Genomic DNA, 22,124 nt, shown 5'->3' on the forward strand with positions numbered 1-22,124 from the left:
TCATTTTTTAACTCAAAAAATGAATAAAATGAATATTAAATTCAATAGTTTATGGAGACTCCACGAACGTGAACTTTTAGTTTTTGCAAACCAGTGTTGGCGTCCCGTAACAGTAACTGTAACGAAAAACGAAAATAACGAAATTTTTTTCGTTACAGGTAACGGAACTGTAACGAAAACGTTATTTTGATCATGTGATGTTGTGTAACTGAAACGTAACGTAACAATATTTTTCTTGATGTAACGTAACGAAAAACGAAAAAATTCTGTTACCTTTTTTGTTATTTTTTTAGTTACAATATTTTCAAGTTGAGTCAAAAAATGAGATTTTTTACCTTCCAAGAGTTCCAAGCTTGACTTTTTCAAAAATTCCCTTTTTAATAAACGTAATTGTATCATGATTATATCTGTAACGAAAAAATGTAACGGTATTTTTTTCGTTACACTGGTATTTAAACCTTTTGGTTCCGTTATTTTAGCCATTTCTGTTACAATTTTTCGTTACAAATGCATTTTTCTTTGAAAATATCATCAATTCTACGTTGAAAAAACGTTTCTGTAACGAAAAAATCGTAACGGAAATAACGAAAATAACGTAACGAAAAAGTTCAAGTACCGGTGTAACGAAAAATACCGTTACAGCATTTTTTTCGTTACAAGTACTGTAACGAAAAAACGTAACGAAAAAAATGCTAATTTTGTAACGTAACGAAATAACGGAACGAAAAAAAATATCGTTACGCACAACACTGTTGCAAACGGAAACTGCACGTTGTCAACAGGTCAACACTTCTTTACCCACATTTTTAGCTATTTTTAAAAAATATTTTCTGTAATGTCAACCTGATTGCTATCAAGAAGCTATTTTGAAAATTGAAGGTTTAAGATTGGGTTGGGTCTTTCGTGAAAAAATTAAGTGAAAAGTATTGTTATTTCGTCAAATTTGTGACTTAAAATAATCCAAAATGGCTCTAAGCGACGCTGACGTTCAAAAACAGGTTTGACATACCAAGTTAATCATATTTATGCTTCTGAGTATGACCATGCCATTGGTGTCCCTTGTATCTTACTTCTTTCCTTTTACCCTATTGAATATCGGTTCAGGGCACCTCATTATCTCAAAGCAGATTCCTCGATATTTTCACCTCAAGAATGTATCAATAGTAATTTCTGTTTAAAAGATACCGTTAACCAATATTTACCTGAAACACTCGAGTAAATATGGGGTTGGGTGTGTCAGAGTGGACTCGTCTTCTTCGCAATCCAATGTTATTCTTCATCCGTCTCATATTTAGCTCTTGGTTGCTATTCATTAAGTCTTTTCTTGAATGTACTTTTAATTTGATTCATGTTGTTTGTTTACAATGCAGATCAAGCATATGATGGCCTTCATAGAGCAAGAGGCCAACGAGAAAGCTGAAGAAATCGACGCTAAAGCGGAGGAGGAATTTAATTTGGAAAAAGGTCGGCTGGTTCAGAATCAACGATTGAAAATCATGGAATATTACGAACGCAAGGAAAAACAAGTTGAATTACAAAAGAAAATGTAAGTTAGCGTATTAATATCGGTTCCTGAGTGATGGTAGAGTATCGCTAATCTTGAATGTTGTAGACAATCTTCGAATATGTTGAATCAAGCTCGTCTGAAAGCTTTGAAAGTTCGTGAAGATTACGTTCGCGATGTATTGGATGAAGCTAGACGTCGTTTGGGACAAATTACGAAAGATGAAGACAGTTATAGAGAAGTACTACGAAAATTGATTGTCCAAGGGCTTTTACAAGTACGTTGAAATTGTTCGTCATCCTTTAGTGCATTACGTATATTAATCTTCCCTTCTAACTTAGTTATTGGAAAACAACGTCTTGCTCCGTATCCGTGAAAAAGATCAAAGCATCGTTGAAGGTGTTCTTAGTACGGTAATTGAAGATTACAAGAAAACCTCCGGTAAAGAAGTCAATATAAAAATCGATTCTGATACATTTTTATCTGCTGAAACTTGCGGAGGTATCGACTTATTGGCGCAAAAAGGAAAGATAAAAATCAACAATACTCTTGAAGCTAGACTTGAATTGATCGCCTCGCAGCTAATTCCAGAAATAAGAATCGCATTATTCGGTCGTAACCCTAATCGTAAATTCAACGACTAATCGCGAAATTGGTATCATTTTAGATTCACATTCCGCCTTTGCTATATCTTCTTTCGATTTCTTTATTCATTATTTTCAATTCGTTTGGCTACTATAAACCAAAATTCCATGTATATTTTCATACTTTCCGTTCATCAATTTTTCATAATTGTAAGTTACCAAAAATAATGAAAAACAATATTCAAAAAATATGTGTGACATACGTAACCTAGTTTTTAGTCATAAGACATTGTAAACTTATCTTATAGCGTTAAATAGCTTATTTAGTTATTTTTAAAATATGATTTCTTCGAACGTTCTACATTACTATTGTATTCGTTGTTTATTAAACGAGGAAATCCAATATTTGTCTTGTTCGAAGTCTTCATTGTATCATAATGTTTCACATATTACCTATTTTAAATTAAAATCATATTTTGAAAATAAGTGCGCGTTGTTATTCACATATACATGAAATTAATTACGATGATGGAGTAAATGTGAAAAATTGTTAATTTTTGTATTTTATCATTTTAAAAATATTACTTGTTATGATTTTAGTTGAAATATCGAGCGTTCGCTCATCTCAGTATATTTGTTAGGTATTAAAATAGAAATTTGAAAGTTAAATAAGCAGATTCATTATATGAAGAATTATTATTTGATCTTGTTAAGCTGTGCAATAATAGGACTTTATGTTTGCTGAAAATCATATTTCATTAAACAAGTTTTACTGTTGAATTGTGTTGTGGTGAGGATTTCTAATTGAGAACTGTGTTGGTGGGTATAGGCATTGCATTGGTCAGGCGAACAGAAGGCTACTACAAAATTAGGATCATGAAAGCGAAACTGAACATAATTAAAATTTTGGAATCGTGTTCAGTACTAAAACCATCATTTATCTAGTTTTTTGTATTATTATTCTAATCCTATGACGGAATAGAGATGGTGAATTTGTCAGCAGGGAGTCTAATGGTTGAATTGACAACGTATGCTTGGCAGAGTTGGCGCGATTCGAATCGCGCGAAAGAATCGAGAAAGAATCCGATTCTCACGATTCGAATCGGATTCGAATCGCGGTTCTTCAAGTCGAAAGAATCGGAAAACGCAGGAATCCGATTCCCTTTTATAGAGAATCGCACCTTCTCGATTCCCTGCGATTCCTTGCAGGTATTATTCACGTGTTGAAACAGTAAAATGCACTGTTTTTAATGGCTTTTAGTGATGCATTTGCATTTTGTAGTTTGAGACTGGTGACATTTTTTTAAAGATTGGCTGTTGTGTGATAATATTGCAAATCAGTGATTCTATGCAGTGAAAGAATCGCGCAATGCAAGAATCGGATTCTCTTTAATGGAGAATCGCGCCCTCGCGATTCTCTGCAATTCCCTACTCACAGCCACAAACGAAAGAATAGAACATGAAAAATGATCATATACCTAGTTGGGGAAATTACTGATTTCATTTAAAATTCATTTGTCAAGTCCTGAAGTTGAAAAAAATTAGTATTTGGGAATCGGAATCGGAGGGAATCGAGAACCGCTAAAGAATCGGATTCAGAACCGGATTCACTCTGTGAAAGAATCGAGAGTGGAGAATCCCGATTCTCTCAGGTATGGGAATCGTAATTCAGGAATCCGATTCTGACGAACCGAGGAATCGCGCCAACTCTGATGCTTGGCGCTTGAAATTTATTTTTCAATTCCAATTTGTTTCCATTGAATCGGAAATGAAATAAGGTTTATGATTAATGGTTTCGATCGGAAATGTTGGACACGTATCCCAAAAACTGCTCGCCTGCGGCTGGTCAGTGGCCCTCATTATTGAACCTCCGGTAGCGAATAAACTGTGGTGAACCCTGGTAACACTGCCGTATGATTGTGTTTCGATTTGTTTCTTGATTGTTGTTTTGGATTTTGTTTGGTGGGTGAGGTGAAGAAAATCAAACTTTTTAGTTTGGTGGTGATATTTTTTAATATTTGTTATATAATTCTAGTTATACCAAGTTCAGAATTTTGATTTTTAGTGAAAGAAATTATCATCACTTGAAAAATATGAATATTACCGAAGAAAATAGCTGGAGAACAACTCTCTTTAGAATTCATATCGTTCGGAAGATGTAAGCAATACATTACAATTCTAGCCATTGTATTTATCGATTGGTGATTAATTAATGCATTTTTGCACACAACAGTGAAGAAGAAATCCTTAAATCCGGTATATCAACGAATAAAACTAGTATGGAAATGGAAAATCATCTGTACCAAAGAGCGAACACCAAAGTAAGCCTACACAATTTAGGCTATAATTTTTTCTTCTGTTGAATTTTGCCGTCACTGTTCAAGACTGAAAATGATACTTACATAGCTTTTTCACAAAATTAGAGTACCATCTCGCATAGTTATTTGCTATGAAAATATGTAACATTTAGAGCATAATGTGACATCTTTCTTTACTTGCAGGATGAGTACTTATATTACGTTGCAAGACTGATACTACATCTAGGAGAAATGGGTTCGTATTATTCAAAATACGAAATAGTAAGAGTAGCTGAATATCATTACTTTATATTTATAATTTTAAATAGGTTCAAATCGAAGAGATCAAATGGAAGCTGCAGGAGGACCAATTTTTCAAGATAATTTAGTAAATGAACCTAGTGAGGAATAATTAACCTTTTCGTGTTTAACGTAACTTTTCGTCAAAGTGAATCTTTCATATATTTTTTTTTCATTCATTGAAATCGCAAGAAATTATGTTAACTTATTGCAAATGTGATTGACTTTATGATATTTTTTGTATTTTATGTTTATAAGGTATTTATTTAGAGAAATAAGCGTGTTTTCAATTAGGTATAGAGTAGTAGGTTGGTCAATACCATAATTATTTTTAAAAGTACGTGTATTCAATTTTAGAGATTAGACTAGAGTAACTTGATAGGTACGCAATTTTAAGCTATCTATTGTTGATTAACTCTGTAAAAGTGTAACCGTGCAATAGTAATTTTCTAATTTTACTACTCCAAGACTTTTTTTGTTGCAAACACGTACGTAAACGCAACGTCCGACATTTGAAATCTGAAATGGAAAATGTATTTGTTTCCGGGGTAAAATAATGTTATTGAAATTATAGAATTGATGAAGTCATGTCAGTGTTTAATAATTTCAACTATAGTAAGTATAGGTACAATATTTTATCGAAATAATTCATGAAAATTGAAAATATGAAGGTAATTAATCAGAAAGTCACTCGGATCTCGATTTTGAAATTCAACTCAATAGGTATTTTAATTTGACTCAATGACTGCATACATCGAATAGGCCTAGGGAAATTGAACTACCTGGTTTATGTTTTGTTCCACTCATAAAAATTAACCGACAGCTGTTTTCAAATTTTGCATGAGGTTTACAAATTTGAAAATTGCAGTCTGCAACATCAATTTTAGTTACAGTGTACGTGTATCGTGTACCTGCGTGAATACTGTGTCCCTACTATCTAGTACCTAGGTATCACCGGAGGGTCAAAATTACCTTTGCATTTATTCATTCTCATTGATTTTTCATCAACAACCTTCAGCATATTATTTTACTGTAAATGTAAAAACACGAAATCGAAATTTACACCTCCTCCGAATAATGCCTCTAAAACTGTACAAAATAGCAGCATCATGTTAACTCTTCCGTCTTCCTCTTCCCTCACCATCATCACCCATCCATCTACCGTCTGGAGCAGGAGATGGTAGCGGTGCTTCTTTATCTTCCTTTCAAAAAAATGATAATGAAAAATATGAAAAAAAATTGAATGAGAGAATTATTTAATAGGTAAATTCTTTTGTATAATATTTTGTTCTAAAATTTGAATAAACAATTGATTTTACATAATGAATCCTGCTGATCCCGTTGCAGTCGATAATAGCTGGAGAACTCCTGCTTTTAGAAGTAATGTCACACAGAAAATGTAAGTACTTAAAGCATTTACTATCATTTGACATTTGAAATATTAAATCTGCTACCATTATCATTTATTACGTATCCATCATCTTATCTATTCTGTTCGATAGTGAAGAGACAATCCGAAAATCCGGCATGCCAACCAGTAAAACAAGCGGCGAATTGGAAAATCACGTATACCAAAAAGCGAAAACCAAGGTAAATTTTCTCATGCGAACACAAGTTGCACACTTGCATTCAGTTTTCAATACCGAAATTGTTCCATGCGTTTCCTAAATGCGTAATAATTTTTTCGATAATTGAATTCCATTTTACCGGATTATTACATTGGTTGGAAGAAACCCAAATGAGAGGAATATGATACCAATTTTCTCTGTGTTGTTAGGATGAATATTTGTCTTTCGTCGCTAGAATAATACTGCACGTCAGGGAAATGAATAAGACGAATCAACCACAGCAGACTGTAACACCACCGACGAAGAATTCTATGAATGTAACACAAGCAATGGCTCAACAAGACGGAAATAATCAAATGACGCATTTCTTTGTGCAACAGGGTAATGAACAAATCCATGCTCCTGGTTATGGGTATACAAATGGTTTCCTTATTCCTGCAAATAACGCAATGAATCCTGTGGAAGATGAAATTACTAGTGTAGATCCTACTTGTAGAAGTGATATGGTACAAAAAATGTGAGTATTGCACTTCATCGTAATTTCATTCATAATGAAATCTGTAGTGATCTATATCTAATTCATCAAATTTACCTTCACAATAATGCAGCGGAAATGCAATCCAAATGTTCGGCATGCCACCTTATACTACTCCCGGCGAAATGGAAAATCATCTTTACCAAAAAGCGAAAACCAGGGTAAATAAATCAATACTAAATTTTTCGCAATAATTCACTATTTTTCAATGATTTTCTATACGATTATTACATTTTATGAAACTTATATCAATACGAATAAGGTGATGTCTAATTAAATGTTTAATAAAAGCATTTTTTCAATTGTTAGGATGAATATTTGAGTTCCATTGACAGAATGGTATCATTCTTCAAGGATATGAGCATGAAATGACCGTGTAAGTGAGTATACCGTCTAGTTGATATACCGAGGATTAATTTAGATTGGTTGAATTATTATAAACACCTTAGTTTCTTGTAGAAAGATCGAAATGAAAGAGTCGAATTGTTGGTTAAACACAAAAAATCTCCAAGTGGCTGCTACTGCTAATTAAATTGATACATTGATCAATTTTCACTGGACCTAGACAAATGATCGCTTACATCTTCATATAAATGAGCCAAGCGGGAAATTCTTTGGTGTTTGAATTAAGTAATATGTATAGCATATAAATTTTTTATATTTTATTTTATTCGTTCATTAAACTAGTAAGACAGAAATTTGGCGAAATTATTGCAAAGATATTGTGTTCGACTTCGTATTATTTATAGGTATTTTACTCGTATATGCGTAGTCGTTCAAGTGGGTAAAGTGAGTTCCCATTTGTTGAAAATATTGTAATGAATGTTCTATAAGTACCTACGTATGATAACCGATTGCTACTATTATTATTATATCTATTTTCTACATATATCATTCTAATCTTGGATTATTTAGGTAGGTTTATATACTTTTTTATACGATGTATTTGTAATTCATCCACTTTGTAATTGTGCAATAAGAATTTTCTAATATTGATGTTTAGACTTTTTATGACATAAGTGCAATATGCACTGTATTGAAAATCAGAAATGTGCAAATAACAACGCTTAATTTGAACGTATTACCTATAAAATGAAGTCACCAGTGTGTTCTATTCATATAATACCTACTTGAACATTCAGACTATAGACTATACTATTTAAATGGGAGAGATTGCATAATCATTTTAAAAATACACTGCACACTGTTGGTTAGTCTTAGCACCTATGCCTTTGGACTTTGAAGAATAGGCCGAATAACTAATATGTAACTACATATGAACATTGCTGTACTTGTTATGTATGTACCATATTTGTGTGAGCAAAATGGATGGATCATTAAGTACCCAGGTACTTATTCTTTATCTTTTCACAAATGATTAATCTATCTGAGAAAGGAATTTTATATTATTTCACATTCTGATTTCATTCCATTTCAACGCAAAGAAAGTTGAGAAGTGATGAAAAGCTGCACACAAGCTGTACGTGTAGGTGTACTGATGTCTGAGAAAAGTATCAGTGTTTCAGCTCACGCTCAGTTGTTTTTTTTGAACTCAAACTTCAAGTTCAATCAAAATTCCAAGCAACAATTTGACACCTCCTCAGAAAAATCTGTTTAAAAAAATGTGCGAAATAGCTTCAGGCAGACCCTTCTCCCTACTCCGTCCGACCCATGATTGTATTGTTGTTTTGTTTTGAATAGACATGAACTTTGGCAGGGTTCTATAATTTTAATTAAATTACGAATGCTGTAATGTAAGAGTAATGTAATGAATTGATATCGTGTAAGTAAAATCAGATATCCATAAAATACTTCGTTTCAGTTTCAATTTCATCCGGAGTACACGATAAAAATCCAAAATGAATCAAGCCGTAGATGAAAACAGCTGGAGAACTCCTGCATTTAGAAGTAACGTTGTACAAAAAATGTAAGTATTTCGTTTAATTTAACTTATAATTAAATCTGTCATTATCGCATATGATTCATCGGTTTATCTTTCCGATAAAACAGCGAAGAAGCGATCCAAAAATCCGGCATGCCAACCAGTAAGACAAGCGGCGAAATGGAAAATCACGTATACCTAAAAGCGAATACCAAGGTAAATTTTCTCCTACAAACGTAATTGCACATTTGCATTCAATTTTCAACACTAAAATTGTTTCATACGTTTTTTATAACGGTTCTTTCTTGAATGATTCAATATCTCATAATGAGAAATAAGCAGTGTTTCACTAGATAATTACATTTTATGAAAATTGAATGAGGGTAATTTTTAAATATTTAATACCGGGTTTTCTTTCCATTTCCAGGATGAATATTTAAGCTTCGTGGCAAGATTAATATTACACGTTAGGGAAATGAGTAAGTACGATGATAGCTGTCGTAGAGATTATTCTAGAATTGGTAAGATTTTAATGATTTCGTGTAGATTCGAATAAAAGAGGAGGTCAAATGGTCGGTCAACCACAGCAGCCAGTAGGACCACCGACGCAAGATCCCATGAATGCATTACGAGCAATGGCTCATCAAGGCGGCAATAATCAAATGATGAATTTAATACCGCAACAGGGTAATCAACAAATGCACGCTACCAGTTGTAAGTATTCTTATTTTGTGCTCTGGTGTTGTTTACTTTATTGTAAAAAACGTTTATTTTAGTGCTACAAACATTGAATCAGAGACCTTCTTTACAAGCTAATAGAGTTGGAATGCAAGTAAGTAATTATATATATGTGCGTGTTTGATGAAAGCCTTGATCCTTATATTAATACCTTACATTGCAGCCCGGTGTCATGGGTCAAATGGGGCCTATGGGTCCGGTGATCCAAGGACAAATTCCCGGTGGTCCGATGCCTAATCAAGTGAATATATCTATGGCTAATCAAATGAATACATCTGTCAATTCTCCCGTCGCAAATGTTACGATCACTGGTCCTGGGCAAATGGTTAATGCAAATTCAATGAGTGGACCAATGGCTGGCGCAGGAGGTATGCCTAATCAAATGGCCATGTCTGGTCAAATGGGTAACTCGATGAGTGGACCTTTACCGGGGCAAATGGGTAACGTGATGAATTCACCGATGGGTCAACAAGTACCTTCTCCTATGCCAAATGGTATGGCACCTGGTCAAATGAATGTTCCTGGACAAATGAACCATTTAGGCGGTCCAAGAAAGGTAAATTCAAGTTTCATATCGATTCTTTGAAATTTGTTAGAATTTATACTGAAATGATGATGTTTTTAGATGGTTCCTGACGGAATGATGATGCCAGGTCAAGGAAATGTACCAAATGTAGCTTATATTCAATCTCGGTGCCCGGTGCCTAATCAGTTTATTCGTCAAAATACCCCTCCACCGCAGCCTTCACCGGTTGGGATGAATCCTGTGTATGTAGAGATTCGTAAGATTTAGCTAACTGAAGTGATTCTAAGTGACTGAATAATCTTTTACTTTGCAGCGGCGGTATGGTTCCTTCTCCTGCTTTAGTGCCGTCGCCAAACACTGCACAGATGCCAACTCCGAGTGGTATGGTTAATACTATGATGAGACAGTCTGGTAATTTCTATTGTCTTCGTATTATATTTTTTTCAATGTGTTTTTTGCAAAATAAATTGATCAACTTTTTATAATTAGGTCCTGGTATGGCACCTTCACCAAACAGTAACATCAATTTGAATACACCCGGTAATCTATCTCAGCCTACCCCTAGTCCTTGCAGTAACGACGAACAAGCATATCGAGATAAAGTAAAGCAGCTCAGTCGTTACATCGAACCTCTTAGAAAAATGATATCTCGTCTTGGAAACGGAGGTTCGTTGAAATCGTGTATTTTTTTCAATAATAAGCGTTACTTTCATTTATTCTTATTATTTCTTATTGTACAGACAGCGAAAAAATGGGTAAGATGAAAAAGCTCTTGGAAATCTTATCTTCGCCAGGCCAAAGAATAACCATGGAGACTTTACTTAAATGCGAAGTCGTATTGGAAAAATTAGATATTAAAATAAACGTGAGTAATGTTTCGATCGATTGCAAAATTCACATTACTATACGCGTGTCTAATCTAGACGTATTCTTTTCTATTGTAGCAACCAGAAACTCAGTTGAAAGAGCAACATCCTTTAATTGAGGCGATCAGCGCAGCTTTACAGAGTCCGAATCCAAACCACACATTGCAAAGAACTTTCGAACCGATAATGAGCACTTTGAATGGAAAACCACTGAAGTAAATATCCGTACATTCTGCATCTCAATCGTTTTACAAAATTCTACATCGTTTCTTTTCGTCTAGGAACTTACCTCGACCTTTAAAAAGGAAACATATCGAAGAACCGAGCACTGATATTCCAGAAGTACTTCAAGGCGAAGTGGCTCGTTTAGATAACAGATTTAAAGTAAGTCTATCTCTGGAATTTTTTCACCTATAACCGATTACTCGGCTACATCTAATACATTTGCATTTCTCAGGTTTCTCTCGATCCTGTCCAACAGAACAGTTCGAAAGCGGTTCATTTAACGTGTTGGTTGGATGATAGACACTTACCGTGTATACCTCCGGTGCAGATAACCATTCCAGCTGATTATCCAGCCAGTTCGCCAAAGTGCAACATGTCTGATTACGAATACGGTGCTACGAGTTTCTTGCAAATGATTCAAGACGCTTTGCAGGCGCGTATATCTAAACTTCCGGCTCGATTTACCGTATCGCAACTATTAGATAGTTGGGAGATGAGCGTCAGGGAGACATGCTCGGCCGATCGGATATCGGAGGTCGGCATGACGCCTTTACTTATTACCTCATGAACGAGGTATCGAAGATACGAATAAATCAAATTATATAATATGATACCTATCTATTGAGCGTTTCCCAAAATGTTTGTTCTTTTCCAATCGTTCAAGATGTATTATTAAACGGTTTTATATATTTTAATAAGAATTGTTATTTTGGAATAAAATTTCTCTTCATTTTTTGTGGGAAATCGTCTTTTTTAATCGAGTTGAAATAGTTGAATGACCTTAGATAAGAATTGAAGTGTTTTCTTGGAATTATGCCGGTAAAATACAAAACATCAGTACGTTTCAAATTTATAATTTAATAAAAACGAAGAAAAAACGTTTAAATAAATCACACAGCAATTTAACGCTAAGCAAAAAACTTTGGAAGTAAAATAAAAACAAAACACAACCTCCTACTTACTATCATAGCAACGAAACGATAAAAATAACGTTAAAAAATTATTAAAACAACTTTAACAGAAAGGTGGGAACGAAACGAAAAAAAAAAGAAAATGAAACATTAACCAATAAGTAAATTAAAAATTACTAATGACTAGCATGATATCGTTAAAATAATTTGATTCTTTCGGAAAGAAAATTTAAAAAACGATAATGAAAGTTGATCCGTTGGACAGCTTACACTGTTAGGCCACACACGAGATCCAGTATCAATAAAATAAATGTAATATGGAATGCGCCCGATAACAATTATAACAAATGGCGACTTGATTAAAACGCTATTTCGGAGCTATCAATCCTTGCAACATATCGAAACTATTTCCATCCGGATGAACCGAAAATATATCCCCTTTTTCGCCACGTACTTTCAAAAATCCATAATCGTCTAGACCAATTATGGTAGCGGTTTGCATATTGCCATTTGGTTTGACTATTTTTACTTCAGATAGGCTGTAAAATGTCATAAAATGAAGTACAAATCATCGAGTGAAGTTGGATTTTCAAAGGAATAGATTTGTCTGATGAGTCATCATCAAGGCCAGTCCCATCTACAGTAATAGCTCAGCGATTTTTCTGGACATACTGTAGATGGAACTGAAATCCTAAAAAACCACTAAAGGAAGCCGTTAAATTGATTTTATCCGCCAATTAAACATTATTGACGTAGACCAAAGATGACTTTCAGACATATTGTGTGTTTTGTAGAAGAACTTACTTATGCAGCCAATATTTGTAGTACAGATCGAACACAATGTCAAGATTTTTTTTCTCAATTGTATCCAGCAACGATTCCAGTTTATTGAAAACAATGGCAAAATACTTTTCAGCCGACAGAGTGGGTATTTTCTTATTAGTGCTTTTGCTCATTTCGGTAATCATTTCGTTTATACAAGTTGTAGGCATATTGTTGTTCAAATTCACGCCGCAACCTGATCAAAAAATACATTTATTACCGGAATTCTAATTAAAAAGAATTATATAATACTTCTATATTCACCTATATTGCAAACGGCGATGTCATTGGAAATAGAAGTGACGACCATTAGACCACCAATTTTTGCATTATTTCCGGCATAAATATCGTTAGGCCATTTCAAGGCTAAATCCAAATTCTGAAAAGTAAAAATGCGGTGCAATTCTATTTTTCATCCGCGAAAATATAAAATTAACATTTGTATCGTACCTCGTAACCAGGTTCAGAGCAAACGGCCGAAACGACAGATAAACCTACGATATGTTGTAGAAGAGAGAGCTTTTGACCTAAAGTACTCTTCAAAGGAATGTGTAGTTGTAATGAAAACATAGCACATCCATCTGGACTGATCCATGCGTTACCACCACGTCCTAATAATTTGAAATATTCCATGAAAATTATACAAAAACAGACAGTATAATTTTTTCAGTTCTTCGATAAATATTATTTACCGATCCCTTGAGTTTGCTGCCTAGAAACGGCCACAAATCCATGATCTAGCGTCGGTCCCGTTAGAATGTCCAAAGATGACGTCATTATTTCAGAGTAAATTACAAGACGACCGATTTGTTCGGTTTTCAAGTTCTATAAAAAATAATCCACGTTGAGAAGTTGACCGGTATGATTTTTTACTCGAGTAATGATCTACGAAAATGCAAATTACCTCGAAATATTCGACGGTGGAAAAGTTTTGCGGACAATCGTACAACTTGACAGGCAGAAAACGTTCATTTGCTTCCAACGAAGAAGCTCCTTTACCACAAAATTTCAGTGTTATGTTTTTCATTGCTAAAGTATTCTCTGGTTTAAGATGAGCAGCGATGGTCTTCAAGAATTCTAATTTTTTCTGCACAAATGGTAAAGTGAGCCAAAATATTCGAGTTACGAAAAACTTGATCGAAAATGCTCACTTCGTGTCGTCCTAGGAAATATGCCGGAGTATATTTCAACGTATCTTGGGATGAAGTACACTCTAAATCCAGGTAATTCGATAACAAATCGGTCAATAGGGATAATCTCATAGATGAATTGTATTTTACATCGGAATCTGGACGAGGATCTACTTCCAAATGGACCTACAAAATTCCATTATTGAACAGAATGTTCTAAAGAAAATACAATTCAAGATGGAAAAAATTACCTGCGAGAATAAAGCTTTTCCACCACCTTCTGTACTTGTGGCAAGCAACAAAGTGGGAGTTTGCCAGGTTTCTTCGGCGGCTAGTACTTTTACTTGCAAAGTATGAGGCTTTGAATTAGTATCGCGTAATTCAACGGTAGACGGAGTATTGGCAAAAGCCGTGTTGCTGTTGATAGAAGGATACCAAAAATAAAACTGTAGTTCGATAATATAATAAGATATTGACAAAAATGAATTTACTTGGAGGGCGACTCATCCATTGAGAATTTAGAAGATTTAGGCGAAGGCTGATAACAGAATATGTGATGCAGTAAAGTGATGTGATTCCATTGACCGTACGAGAAGCTGACTACTTCATCTGGTCGCACTTCTGCTGTTTTAAACGTTGGCAAAAACACTCCCAGTAGATCTGAGCAAAGACACAGCAATCTGCCTCCATTATTCAACAAATACTTCAACAATAGCGGTTTTAACGAAAGAGGAACATTGCCACAGAGTACTACAAGATAGGCTTGTTCGATCCATAAAGATTTCAGCATGTCGTTCAAAGGTAACGAATATATTGTGTACCTGTATAAAAGTTTAGAAATAATACAATTGTGGTAATTACCGACAAAAGTCTATAAGATTCTTTCTTACTTATGTTTTTGTAAAATGGTCTTCAAAGTGTTCTTAATATTTCCAACGCTGGAAGGACTTTCGCTAAATAGTAAAATGGTCGGCGGTTTGCCAGTTTTTTGCTCACCACGATGACTCACCGGTGTAGATAATCTCCGACAAGATCCAGCTATTGAAGAAGCAGCCGAAGTATGCAGCGATGAATGCGAATTTGTTCGCCAATCCAAACTTTCCGTTAAATCATCGACACTGAAATTATTAACGAAAAATTAAGGCATTTAGATTCCATCTTCATTAATATGTATCTATCACCATACCTGTTGAATACCGCTGTATCCATGGGATCTTCAATGATTACTGTATCAGTGCTGTATTGACTAGTTGCACTGAGAGAACAAATCGTGCTGCCGGTTTGAACTGCTAAACTAGCTGAAGTATCTTCGCTACAGCTTCTAGAAATCCCTTGCTTGGAATTTTTCGAATCGGTTCGATCACAAACTCCTGATTTATTTTTTGATTTACGCAATTCGGTTTTCGAATGGTCAATTTTCGTGATAGTGATCGGACTGAAAATAAGAACGCATCGTTATATACGAATCGACGGTTTCATTAGGTGAATATTTTCGAAATACTGACGGGTAATCGAGATCTTTATATGTATCAGAAGACTGTTGTAGTTCTTCAGCATTTTTGGCAATTTTGCGAAGCATCTCGATGTGAAAAGTTTTCAGATCAACATCGTCTGTATTTTTTTCTTGTTTACCTGCGCAAATAGATGAGATTAATGATGAAAGTAATACAAAATACAATCAACCTCAAAATATGTCAGACTCACTTTTAGTATTCGAAGAATTCAACGAATAAATAAGAATAGGAATTCGGTCGGAATGCAATAAAGAGCAAGGAGTACCATACACGCTTACAGCTGGAAATATACACAACGATTATAGGAATTGATCAAAATATTGATAATTTCGATAAATGAATCAAATTTACTTTCTAATCGAATAATTTCCATTAAATTATTTAAACATAATTCATTCGTCATGAAACTACTGCCAAATTTGACCAAGTGTTCGATATCAGTCTCCATAACCAACGCAAAGTAATCTTTGGCGGTCCACGCTTTTGGAATGCCATAATTTTCCAACTAAGAAAAAAAAGACAGCATTATAAAATTAATTAACTGAAAACAGAATGTACTTTGTAGGATGATAATAACGTACCTCACAAATAACTTTACTTTCAGAAATCTCATTTTGCAAGAAACTTGCTTCCAGGAGAATCCAAATAGTGTGACTGCTTAAGGATATTTTCTCAGATTGCAACCGTATCGGGAAAAAAGTGCTTTTGCTAGGAATGTTGATCCAATTAGTGATATTTACCGATTGCTGTAACAGAAATCAGTTTGATCAGAATTTATAAATATTGAACGAGATGCTGCGTAAAATGAAACATACCGCAGGGAAGACAGAACATCCTCTTTTTCCGTATTTATAACTCCATAAATCCAAAACATGAGCGTCTTTTTTATTGGAACAATATTCCGAAGTAGCTCCTCTAATATACGACCCCAGAGAATCACAACCTGAAATGAAAACATATGTTGAACATCAAAAGGTCGGTAACACGAAGTTATTTCTGCAGTACAGGGAAATATTACCTGCGTATTCTCCTTCAAGTAATTCTCTTTCTTTGTAAAGAACGATGGAAGCATTTTTGTTAAAAATATTGACAAATGTCTTCTTCAATGAATTTATTCGCCATGACTGGATGCAAGTGCTCGTCAAATAGTAAAATGTCAACAACATTTTGAAAGTTTGGCTTACTACAAAATTGTCTATATCTCCTTCGAAACTAGGTTACCGAAAGGTTTATTGGAATTGAATAACTTCAGTATTGTTTCTCATTTTGCGGCTTATTCGATGGTCTATCGGCGACGAATAACTAAACTGGAAAAGTCAACTGATGCCAAACTAAGCGAATTTTTCTTCCATTGAGCTGCAGTTGCATCAATTGAGCTGTAAATCACTCGATTAACCTATACATGGCGATGATAATGACCGTGCACAAGGATTAATCAATTATCAACTTACAACACTATTCAACGCATATTCAACGCCATAAATTTACTCATATGATGGTCTCTACGTCTCTAGGCTTCAAAAAAAAGTGGAATGCCGACTCACTTTCGTTTCTTTAGTTTTTCAAAGTAATAAGAAATCCCGAAAAAGGCCGAACATAAACGAAATTAACCGCAAACGCATCGCTTATCATATTTTTTTTGTAGAGTTTATCTAATTTTTTTAATTTTCCACTATTCGCGTAAAATTTAGTTAAATTCCATGAATCTATCGTTAACATTAGTGAAATACGAAAAATTATATTATTAGTGATGTTATAATAACTTGAATTTTATACTATTTTCACTTTCTTACATTTTATAACAATGAATTTACTATTTTGCTTATCGTATTGCGTAATTTTCTTAGTGCCTTGTATAATTGCAACTGAAACAAAAAACACAGCTTTATACGATATAGAAGGTATCGTGTATCCTCCTGATTTCATTCCTCATAGCAAAAGGCAATCATGGTTAGCCGAAACCAAAGTTTATGTGAGAGGCGGATATCACATAGGATTCCTAAAGTAACTACTTGAATTTCACTCTTACTCGAAATATTTTTATAAATAATGCTATAATATGTAATCGGCTTCTGTTGCAGAGAAAACGGCTCATTCACTATTAGTAAATTGAAGCCGGGATCGTATATAGTTGAAGTAGTATCCAGTAACTATGTTTACGAATCCGTTCGAGTCGATATCAATACGAAGGGTAAATTTAGAGCTCGTAAAATCAATTATCTACAAGTTACGCAAATTTCGCCGTTACCTTACCCCTTAAAACTAAAAGCAATAGCACCTGCTCGCTATTTCTACGTTAGAGAGCAATGGAGATTAGTTGATCTTTTATTTAATCCTATGGTAAATTCATTTTCATAATACTCAACGTACTCTTTGATTACATAATGAGCACATGTGTAATAATTTTGCATTGTTTCAGGTGATTATGATGGTGTTACCTTTAGCTTGTATAATGTTACTGCCTCATGTAATCAATGACCCTGAAGCTAAAAAAGTAAGATATTTTCTCATCGGAAGAGTATTTTTCTATACATTATTTAATACTTTGTTCAATGTCTGTTTAAAAGGAAGTAGAACAATTTCCCAGTTTCTCAAAGTACGATTTACCCGAAGTATCCGAAGTAATCACCTCTTTGTTTTCTGGAACCAACGATAAGCAAATAAGTCGTACCAGTAAGCAGAAAAAAGGAAACAAATGCAGTTCGTCTTCGTAATTCGTAGCATTCGATGAGAGATATTTTAAAATGAAAAAAAGCGATTGTTGTACGCTTATTTATTGTTTTATTTGGCGTTGTAGAAAATTGGCATTAGTATTTTACGATTTTTTTTTTCATTGTAAATATTGGAGTACTCTAGTTCAACAATGTTTGTAAATTTTGATTTATTGAGACGTTGAATTTATATATCTTAAGATCTTTTGCTGAAAATTTGTAAATATTAAATTTACCTACTTCATTTATTAGTAACACGTATGATGATAATCCAAAAAAAAAAAAAAAAACGTCATCGTAATAAGTCCACGTATTAGACCTTCGATTCATTTTACGATTCTTGAAATTCTCATCGGTTTTTTACGTATTTTATTTACGAAAATACACTTTGAAATACAACTTGTATCTATTTAAATTTATAATTATGAATAATATTAGTCATGTTTTAATGTTTTTCCTTGTTTAGAATCGTTTTGCATACATAATTTTCAAATTTCAACGATGTGTTCATTTATTTTCCGTGTGAAATAAATATGCGATATCAATGATATTTTACATTATTTTATTGGTTTTCATAGTGATTGAAAAAAAATAAAGAAATGAACAAACAATCATACAATTCAAAATTACATGTAAATATTAACATTAAAAAAAAAGAACAAATTTCATATACTTCTACGAGACATAAATATTATTATGAAATGATATTTACATTAGAATCACAATTGGAAAATATCATCAATGCCCTTAGAAAATCATATACCGATAGAAATCCATCATAGTTTCATTCATATTACCGCCAGTAATCATGACAATTAGATATACGAAAAATGCAAAGACTATAAGTAACAACAACGATTCTGCTCCACGTAAGAATGGTAAATCTGAAATTTAAATGGATCATTATTTCTCCTCATACTTGGAATACGAGAAAAAGATGAAAACAATAATTATACTCACATTTATATCCTAAAAATGTTATGTAAATATAAAATGAGGTTGCAGTTAACCAAGCTGAATTAGCTAGGAACCTAACTATAAATAAGTATTGGTTCCCTCTGCCAAATACTGCAAGAAAACGTACAGAATAATTTCGAGAAAATTTCACTTCTAAACGCATATTTAGAATACTTACTGTGATGAATAAACAATAAATTCATATGAGATATAACGACCAAAGGTGTAAAGGCATTTAAATGAACATCAAATGCATATCCCCATTCAACATTGTAGCCAAGCCAACTTTGTTTCACCATATATTTGTTAGTAATAAACCTAAAATCATTCCGTAAGTTACTAAAATGTAAGACCTATAATGCATTTAAAAGTGAAGAAATACAACAAACCATAAACAAGTAGAAATAAAAATGCCTATGGCAATGCAGTCCACGAGAACGAAATATAGAAAAAATTTCAAAAAACCTAGCATATCTAGACGTAAAAGCATAGCAAATCCGATTGATGAACCTACGAATTATAAAAACAAAAGTAATCGCTGAAGAGTTGACTTGATTAGAAATTATAAGTTCAAAGCCTCACCAAATAGCACTGCTGCTAATAAAACTAAAAATGCTGGATCGTCTCTCGCAAATTGTGATTTAGTTACTGGAAATGAGATCAAAGATCATAAAAACACATAAAATTAAATACTTAAATACCAGCAGACGGAATCGTATTTACCATTTCTGTATTGGAAATTTCTATAGACTTTATGTGGATTAACAAATAAGTACATCATCTGCCAAGAAGCGAATTCAAAATCCATTTGATTGAAATTGAATAATTTCCGAAGGTATCTGTATAGTTTTACTGCTGCAGTAGAGCAAGTCCTGAAAAAGATTAATTGATAACTCATATGTCTAAAACTTCACCTAACTCAAAATTACATTTATTATTACCTTCGAGTTATGGGAATAGGAAGACATCCTGGATCGGATTTTGAACTTTTATACGAAAAATTCGAACTTCTAGACATTTTTGTTATGAGATTGTGCTACACTATTATCATTTTAAACATGTTTAAACGCTAAGAAAAGGATATACGATTGTATTGCGATCAGAAAGGAATGGAAACACGACTAAAAGTAACCAATTATTGCGTACATTTTCATAATAAATTATTTCAAAAGTGAAAAACTCAGATTTTGATCAATTCGATCACAATTATTCATCATTTTTTATCAATCAAAAATCATCAATCGTTCAATCGTTATCAATAATGATGTCACTAAAGCATAGACTAACTGAGCAAGATTTCCATTCTTTTCATTTAAAAAAAAATAATTAGGATACAAATTTCAATTTTCAGTTTTTTTCATTCAATTTCACCATTTTAAAATTAAAAGAAAGAAATTTTAATTGTTTTTAGTAATAAATGCACAATCAAAAAAATTATCAAATAAAATCGGAGTAGACATTTAAAAAAATGAAGTTTGTAAATTTCATTTTGGTCTCAAAAAAGGCGATTTCGACGCATTTAAGCATTCCTTACATACATTTCAGCAACGCTAAATTTTTCTCCACTCTGATTGGCTCTCGCGTTCATGCACGATCTCACCCGACACCCGCCGAACTCCTTATCATCATTGCCATTTTTGAACTTACAAAAATTTTCAAGCTCACATCGAAACTGCAGCATTGTAAACCCTTCGGATTATCGCAAATTACATCGGAAATAGACAATGCAGAAATGGAGCCCATTATATTTCACTTTTCAGCCACAAAATTAAAACCGATGATTTACCGCCCAATAGTGTTATCGTTTCCAATGTTGTTAAGTTAATGTTTAATGTACGCGAAATTCGATGCGTGATAAAGGAATATATTTTATTTGTTGATTTTGGTCACTTTGGTGATTATTTAGTTTATGTTGTAAATCTGAGTCATTATTTTATGAAATTTCGTTTTCGTACCTAAGTGAATGAAGATTGAAGTTACTGTTTACTGTACAGTAAACAGTAACTTCAATCTTCATTCACTTAGGTACGAAAACGAAATTTCATAAAATAATGACTCAGATTTACAACATAAACTAAATAATCACCAAAGTGACCAAAATCAACAAATAAAATCAGAGTTGGCGCGATTCGAATCGCGCGAAAGAATCGAGAAAGAATCCGATTCTCACGATTCGAATCGGATTCGAATCGCGGTTCTTCAAGTCGAAAGAATCGGAAAACGCAGGAATCCGATTCCCTTTTATAGAGAATCGCACCTTCTCGATTCCCTGCGATTCCTTGCAGGTATTATTCACGTGTTGAAACAGTAAAATGCACTGTTTTTAATGGCTTTTAGTGATGCATTTGCATTTTGTAGTTTGAGACTGGTGACATTTTTTTAAAGATTGGCTGTTGTGTGATAATATTGCAAATCAGTGATTCTATGCAGTGAAAGAATCGCGCAATGCAAGAATCGGATTCTCTTTAATGGAGAATCGCGCCCTCGCGATTCTCTGCAATTCCCTACTCACAGCCACAAACGAAAGAATAGAACATGAAAAATGATCATATACCTAGTTGGGGAAATTACTGATTTCATTTAAAATTCATTTGTCAAGTCCTGAAGTTGAAAAAAATTAGTATTTGGGAATCGGAATCGGAGGGAATCGAGAACCGCTAAAGAATCGGATTCAGAACCGGATTCACTCTGTGAAAGAATCGAGAGTGGAGAATCCCGATTCTCTCAGGTATGGGAATCGTAATTCAGGAATCCGATTCTGACGAACCGAGGAATCGCGCCAACTCTGAATAAAATATATTCCTTTATCACGCATCGAATTTCGCGTACATTAACTTAACAACATTGGAAACGATAACACTATTGGGCAGTGTTGTGCGTAACGATATTTTTTTTCGTTCCGTTATTTCGTTACGTTACAAAATTAGTATTTTTTTCGTTACGTGTTTTCGTTACAGTACTTGTAACAAAAAAAATGCTGTAACGGTATTTTTCGTTACACCGGTACTTGAACTTTTTCATTACGTTATTTTCGTTATTTCCGTTACGATTTTT

The 22,124-nt window shown here is 33.7% G+C and overlaps 7 protein-coding genes across 12 annotated transcripts; 5 read left to right on the plus strand and 2 right to left on the minus strand.

Annotated features, from left to right (window-relative positions):
- The first annotated feature begins 838 nt into the window (after positions 1 to 838).
- On the plus strand, positions 839 to 2,868 carry Vha26 (V-type proton ATPase subunit Vha26). The gene is made up of 4 exons (XM_065346402.1): positions 839 to 998; positions 1,371 to 1,546; positions 1,613 to 1,781; positions 1,846 to 2,868. Exons 1-4 carry the CDS (start codon positions 966 to 968, stop codon positions 2,146 to 2,148), a joined length of 681 nt encoding a protein of 226 aa, XP_065202474.1. The 5' UTR covers positions 839 to 965; the 3' UTR covers positions 2,149 to 2,868.
- A 1,156-nt stretch (positions 2,869 to 4,024) lies between these two features.
- LOC135832885 (mediator of RNA polymerase II transcription subunit 15-like) lies at positions 4,025 to 5,273 on the plus strand. Its single transcript, XM_065346414.1, has 4 exons — positions 4,025 to 4,246; positions 4,322 to 4,409; positions 4,590 to 4,641; positions 4,715 to 5,273. The coding sequence occupies exons 1-4, from the start codon at positions 4,182 to 4,184 to the stop codon at positions 4,795 to 4,797; spliced, it is 288 nt and encodes a 95-aa protein (XP_065202486.1). The 5' UTR covers positions 4,025 to 4,181; the 3' UTR covers positions 4,798 to 5,273.
- Positions 5,274 to 5,840: 567 nt separating this feature from the next.
- Positions 5,841 to 7,784, plus strand: LOC135832882 (mediator of RNA polymerase II transcription subunit 15-like). 6 transcript variants are annotated; one of them, XM_065346406.1, is made up of 6 exons: positions 5,841 to 6,084; positions 6,188 to 6,275; positions 6,463 to 6,770; positions 6,862 to 6,949; positions 7,098 to 7,168; positions 7,238 to 7,784. In XM_065346406.1, exons 1-5 carry the CDS (start codon positions 6,008 to 6,010, stop codon positions 7,158 to 7,160), a joined length of 624 nt encoding a protein of 207 aa, XP_065202478.1. In that variant the 5' UTR covers positions 5,841 to 6,007; the 3' UTR covers positions 7,161 to 7,168; positions 7,238 to 7,784. The 6 variants fall into 6 exon arrangements, with proteins under 6 accessions (XP_065202478.1, XP_065202480.1, XP_065202479.1 ...); XM_065346408.1 differs by having other exon boundaries at positions 7,252 to 7,784; XM_065346407.1 differs by having other exon boundaries at positions 7,098 to 7,164.
- Positions 7,785 to 8,461: 677 nt separating this feature from the next.
- Positions 8,462 to 11,769, plus strand: LOC135832874 (mediator of RNA polymerase II transcription subunit 15-like). The gene is made up of 13 exons (XM_065346394.1): positions 8,462 to 8,715; positions 8,799 to 8,886; positions 9,098 to 9,149; positions 9,217 to 9,384; positions 9,447 to 9,502; positions 9,572 to 9,964; positions 10,034 to 10,176; positions 10,248 to 10,345; positions 10,424 to 10,600; positions 10,675 to 10,799; positions 10,879 to 11,015; positions 11,082 to 11,184; positions 11,258 to 11,769. Exons 1-13 carry the CDS (start codon positions 8,648 to 8,650, stop codon positions 11,591 to 11,593), a joined length of 1,944 nt encoding a protein of 647 aa, XP_065202466.1. The 5' UTR covers positions 8,462 to 8,647; the 3' UTR covers positions 11,594 to 11,769.
- Positions 11,770 to 11,863: 94 nt separating this feature from the next.
- On the minus strand, positions 11,864 to 16,914 carry Hcs (holocarboxylase synthetase-like protein). Its single transcript, XM_065346392.1, has 17 exons — positions 16,421 to 16,914; positions 16,218 to 16,345; positions 15,984 to 16,148; positions 15,754 to 15,907; positions 15,593 to 15,682; positions 15,394 to 15,520; positions 15,075 to 15,323; positions 14,779 to 15,006; positions 14,380 to 14,709; positions 14,140 to 14,305; positions 13,910 to 14,074; positions 13,663 to 13,845; positions 13,451 to 13,583; positions 13,209 to 13,369; positions 13,023 to 13,137; positions 12,741 to 12,954; positions 11,864 to 12,475 (listed from the first exon to the last, which is right to left on the minus strand). The coding sequence occupies exons 1-17, from the start codon at positions 16,566 to 16,568 to the stop codon at positions 12,304 to 12,306; spliced, it is 2,928 nt and encodes a 975-aa protein (XP_065202464.1). The 5' UTR covers positions 16,569 to 16,914; the 3' UTR covers positions 11,864 to 12,303.
- Positions 16,915 to 17,026: 112 nt separating this feature from the next.
- On the plus strand, positions 17,027 to 18,663 carry EMC7 (ER membrane protein complex subunit 7). Its single transcript, XM_065346403.1, has 4 exons — positions 17,027 to 17,406; positions 17,484 to 17,742; positions 17,822 to 17,896; positions 17,970 to 18,663. The coding sequence occupies exons 1-4, from the start codon at positions 17,207 to 17,209 to the stop codon at positions 18,114 to 18,116; spliced, it is 681 nt and encodes a 226-aa protein (XP_065202475.1). The 5' UTR covers positions 17,027 to 17,206; the 3' UTR covers positions 18,117 to 18,663.
- Unc50 (Unc50 RNA binding protein) lies at positions 18,659 to 20,327 on the minus strand. The gene is made up of 7 exons (XM_065346401.1): positions 20,012 to 20,327; positions 19,794 to 19,942; positions 19,653 to 19,718; positions 19,460 to 19,580; positions 19,249 to 19,388; positions 19,074 to 19,181; positions 18,659 to 18,997 (listed from the first exon to the last, which is right to left on the minus strand). The coding sequence occupies exons 1-7, from the start codon at positions 20,086 to 20,088 to the stop codon at positions 18,861 to 18,863; spliced, it is 798 nt and encodes a 265-aa protein (XP_065202473.1). The 5' UTR covers positions 20,089 to 20,327; the 3' UTR covers positions 18,659 to 18,860.
- Between the last annotated feature and the right edge of the window lie 1,797 nt (positions 20,328 to 22,124).

The sequence above is a fragment of the Planococcus citri genome, chromosome 1 (genome assembly GCF_950023065.1).
Source record: "Planococcus citri chromosome 1, ihPlaCitr1.1, whole genome shotgun sequence".
NCBI classification, from domain to species: domain Eukaryota; kingdom Metazoa; phylum Arthropoda; class Insecta; order Hemiptera; family Pseudococcidae; genus Planococcus; species Planococcus citri.

Excerpts from the sequence above, each read along its gene's own strand:
- Vha26 (XM_065346402.1), top strand. The coding sequence starts at position 966 with ATGGCTCTAAGCGACGCTGACGTTCAAAAACAG. Across the intron at positions 999-1,370 it reads ACGCTGACGTTCAAAAACAG|ATCAAGCATATGATGGCCTT; the intron begins GTTTGACATACC and ends TTTACAATGCAG. Across the intron at positions 1,782-1,845 it reads TTGTCCAAGGGCTTTTACAA|TTATTGGAAAACAACGTCTT; the intron begins GTACGTTGAAAT and ends CTTCTAACTTAG.
- EMC7 (XM_065346403.1), top strand. The coding sequence starts at position 17,207 with ATGAATTTACTATTTTGCTTATCGTATTGCGTAATTTTCTTAGTGCCT. Across the intron at positions 17,407-17,483 it reads TATCACATAGGATTCCTAAA|AGAAAACGGCTCATTCACTA; the intron begins GTAACTACTTGA and ends CTTCTGTTGCAG. Across the intron at positions 17,743-17,821 it reads ATCTTTTATTTAATCCTATG|GTGATTATGATGGTGTTACC; the intron begins GTAAATTCATTT and ends GCATTGTTTCAG.
- LOC135832885 (XM_065346414.1), top strand. The coding sequence starts at position 4,182 with ATGAATATTACCGAAGAAAATAGCTGGAGAACAACTCTCTTTAGAATT. Across the intron at positions 4,247-4,321 it reads ATTCATATCGTTCGGAAGAT|TGAAGAAGAAATCCTTAAAT; the intron begins GTAAGCAATACA and ends TGCACACAACAG. Across the intron at positions 4,642-4,714 it reads ACTACATCTAGGAGAAATGG|GTTCAAATCGAAGAGATCAA; the intron begins GTTCGTATTATT and ends AATTTTAAATAG.
- LOC135832882 (XM_065346406.1), top strand. The coding sequence starts at position 6,008 with ATGAATCCTGCTGATCCCGTTGCAGTCGATAATAGCTGGAGAACTCCT. Across the intron at positions 6,085-6,187 it reads AGTAATGTCACACAGAAAAT|TGAAGAGACAATCCGAAAAT; the intron begins GTAAGTACTTAA and ends TCTGTTCGATAG. Across the intron at positions 6,771-6,861 it reads AGTGATATGGTACAAAAAAT|CGGAAATGCAATCCAAATGT; the intron begins GTGAGTATTGCA and ends ACAATAATGCAG.
- LOC135832874 (XM_065346394.1), top strand. The coding sequence starts at position 8,648 with ATGAATCAAGCCGTAGATGAAAACAGCTGGAGAACTCCTGCATTTAGA. Across the intron at positions 9,150-9,216 it reads ATTACACGTTAGGGAAATGA|ATTCGAATAAAAGAGGAGGT; the intron begins GTAAGTACGATG and ends GATTTCGTGTAG. Across the intron at positions 10,346-10,423 it reads TACTATGATGAGACAGTCTG|GTCCTGGTATGGCACCTTCA; the intron begins GTAATTTCTATT and ends TTTTATAATTAG.
- Hcs (XM_065346392.1), bottom strand. The coding sequence starts at position 16,568 with ATGTTGTTGACATTTTACTATTTGACGAGCACTTGCATCCAGTCATGG. Across the intron at positions 16,346-16,420 it reads ACTTGAAGGAGAATACGCAG|GTTGTGATTCTCTGGGGTCG; the intron begins GTAATATTTCCC and ends TTTTCATTTCAG. Across the intron at positions 15,324-15,393 it reads TATAAAGATCTCGATTACCC|TCCGATCACTATCACGAAAA; the intron begins GTCAGTATTTCG and ends TCTTATTTTCAG.
- Unc50 (XM_065346401.1), bottom strand. The coding sequence starts at position 20,088 with ATGTCTAGAAGTTCGAATTTTTCGTATAAAAGTTCAAAATCCGATCCA. Across the intron at positions 19,581-19,652 it reads ATTAGCAGCAGTGCTATTTG|GTTCATCAATCGGATTTGCT; the intron begins GTGAGGCTTTGA and ends TATAATTCGTAG. Across the intron at positions 18,998-19,073 it reads AACATTTTTAGGATATAAAT|ATTTACCATTCTTACGTGGA; the intron begins GTGAGTATAATT and ends TTTAAATTTCAG.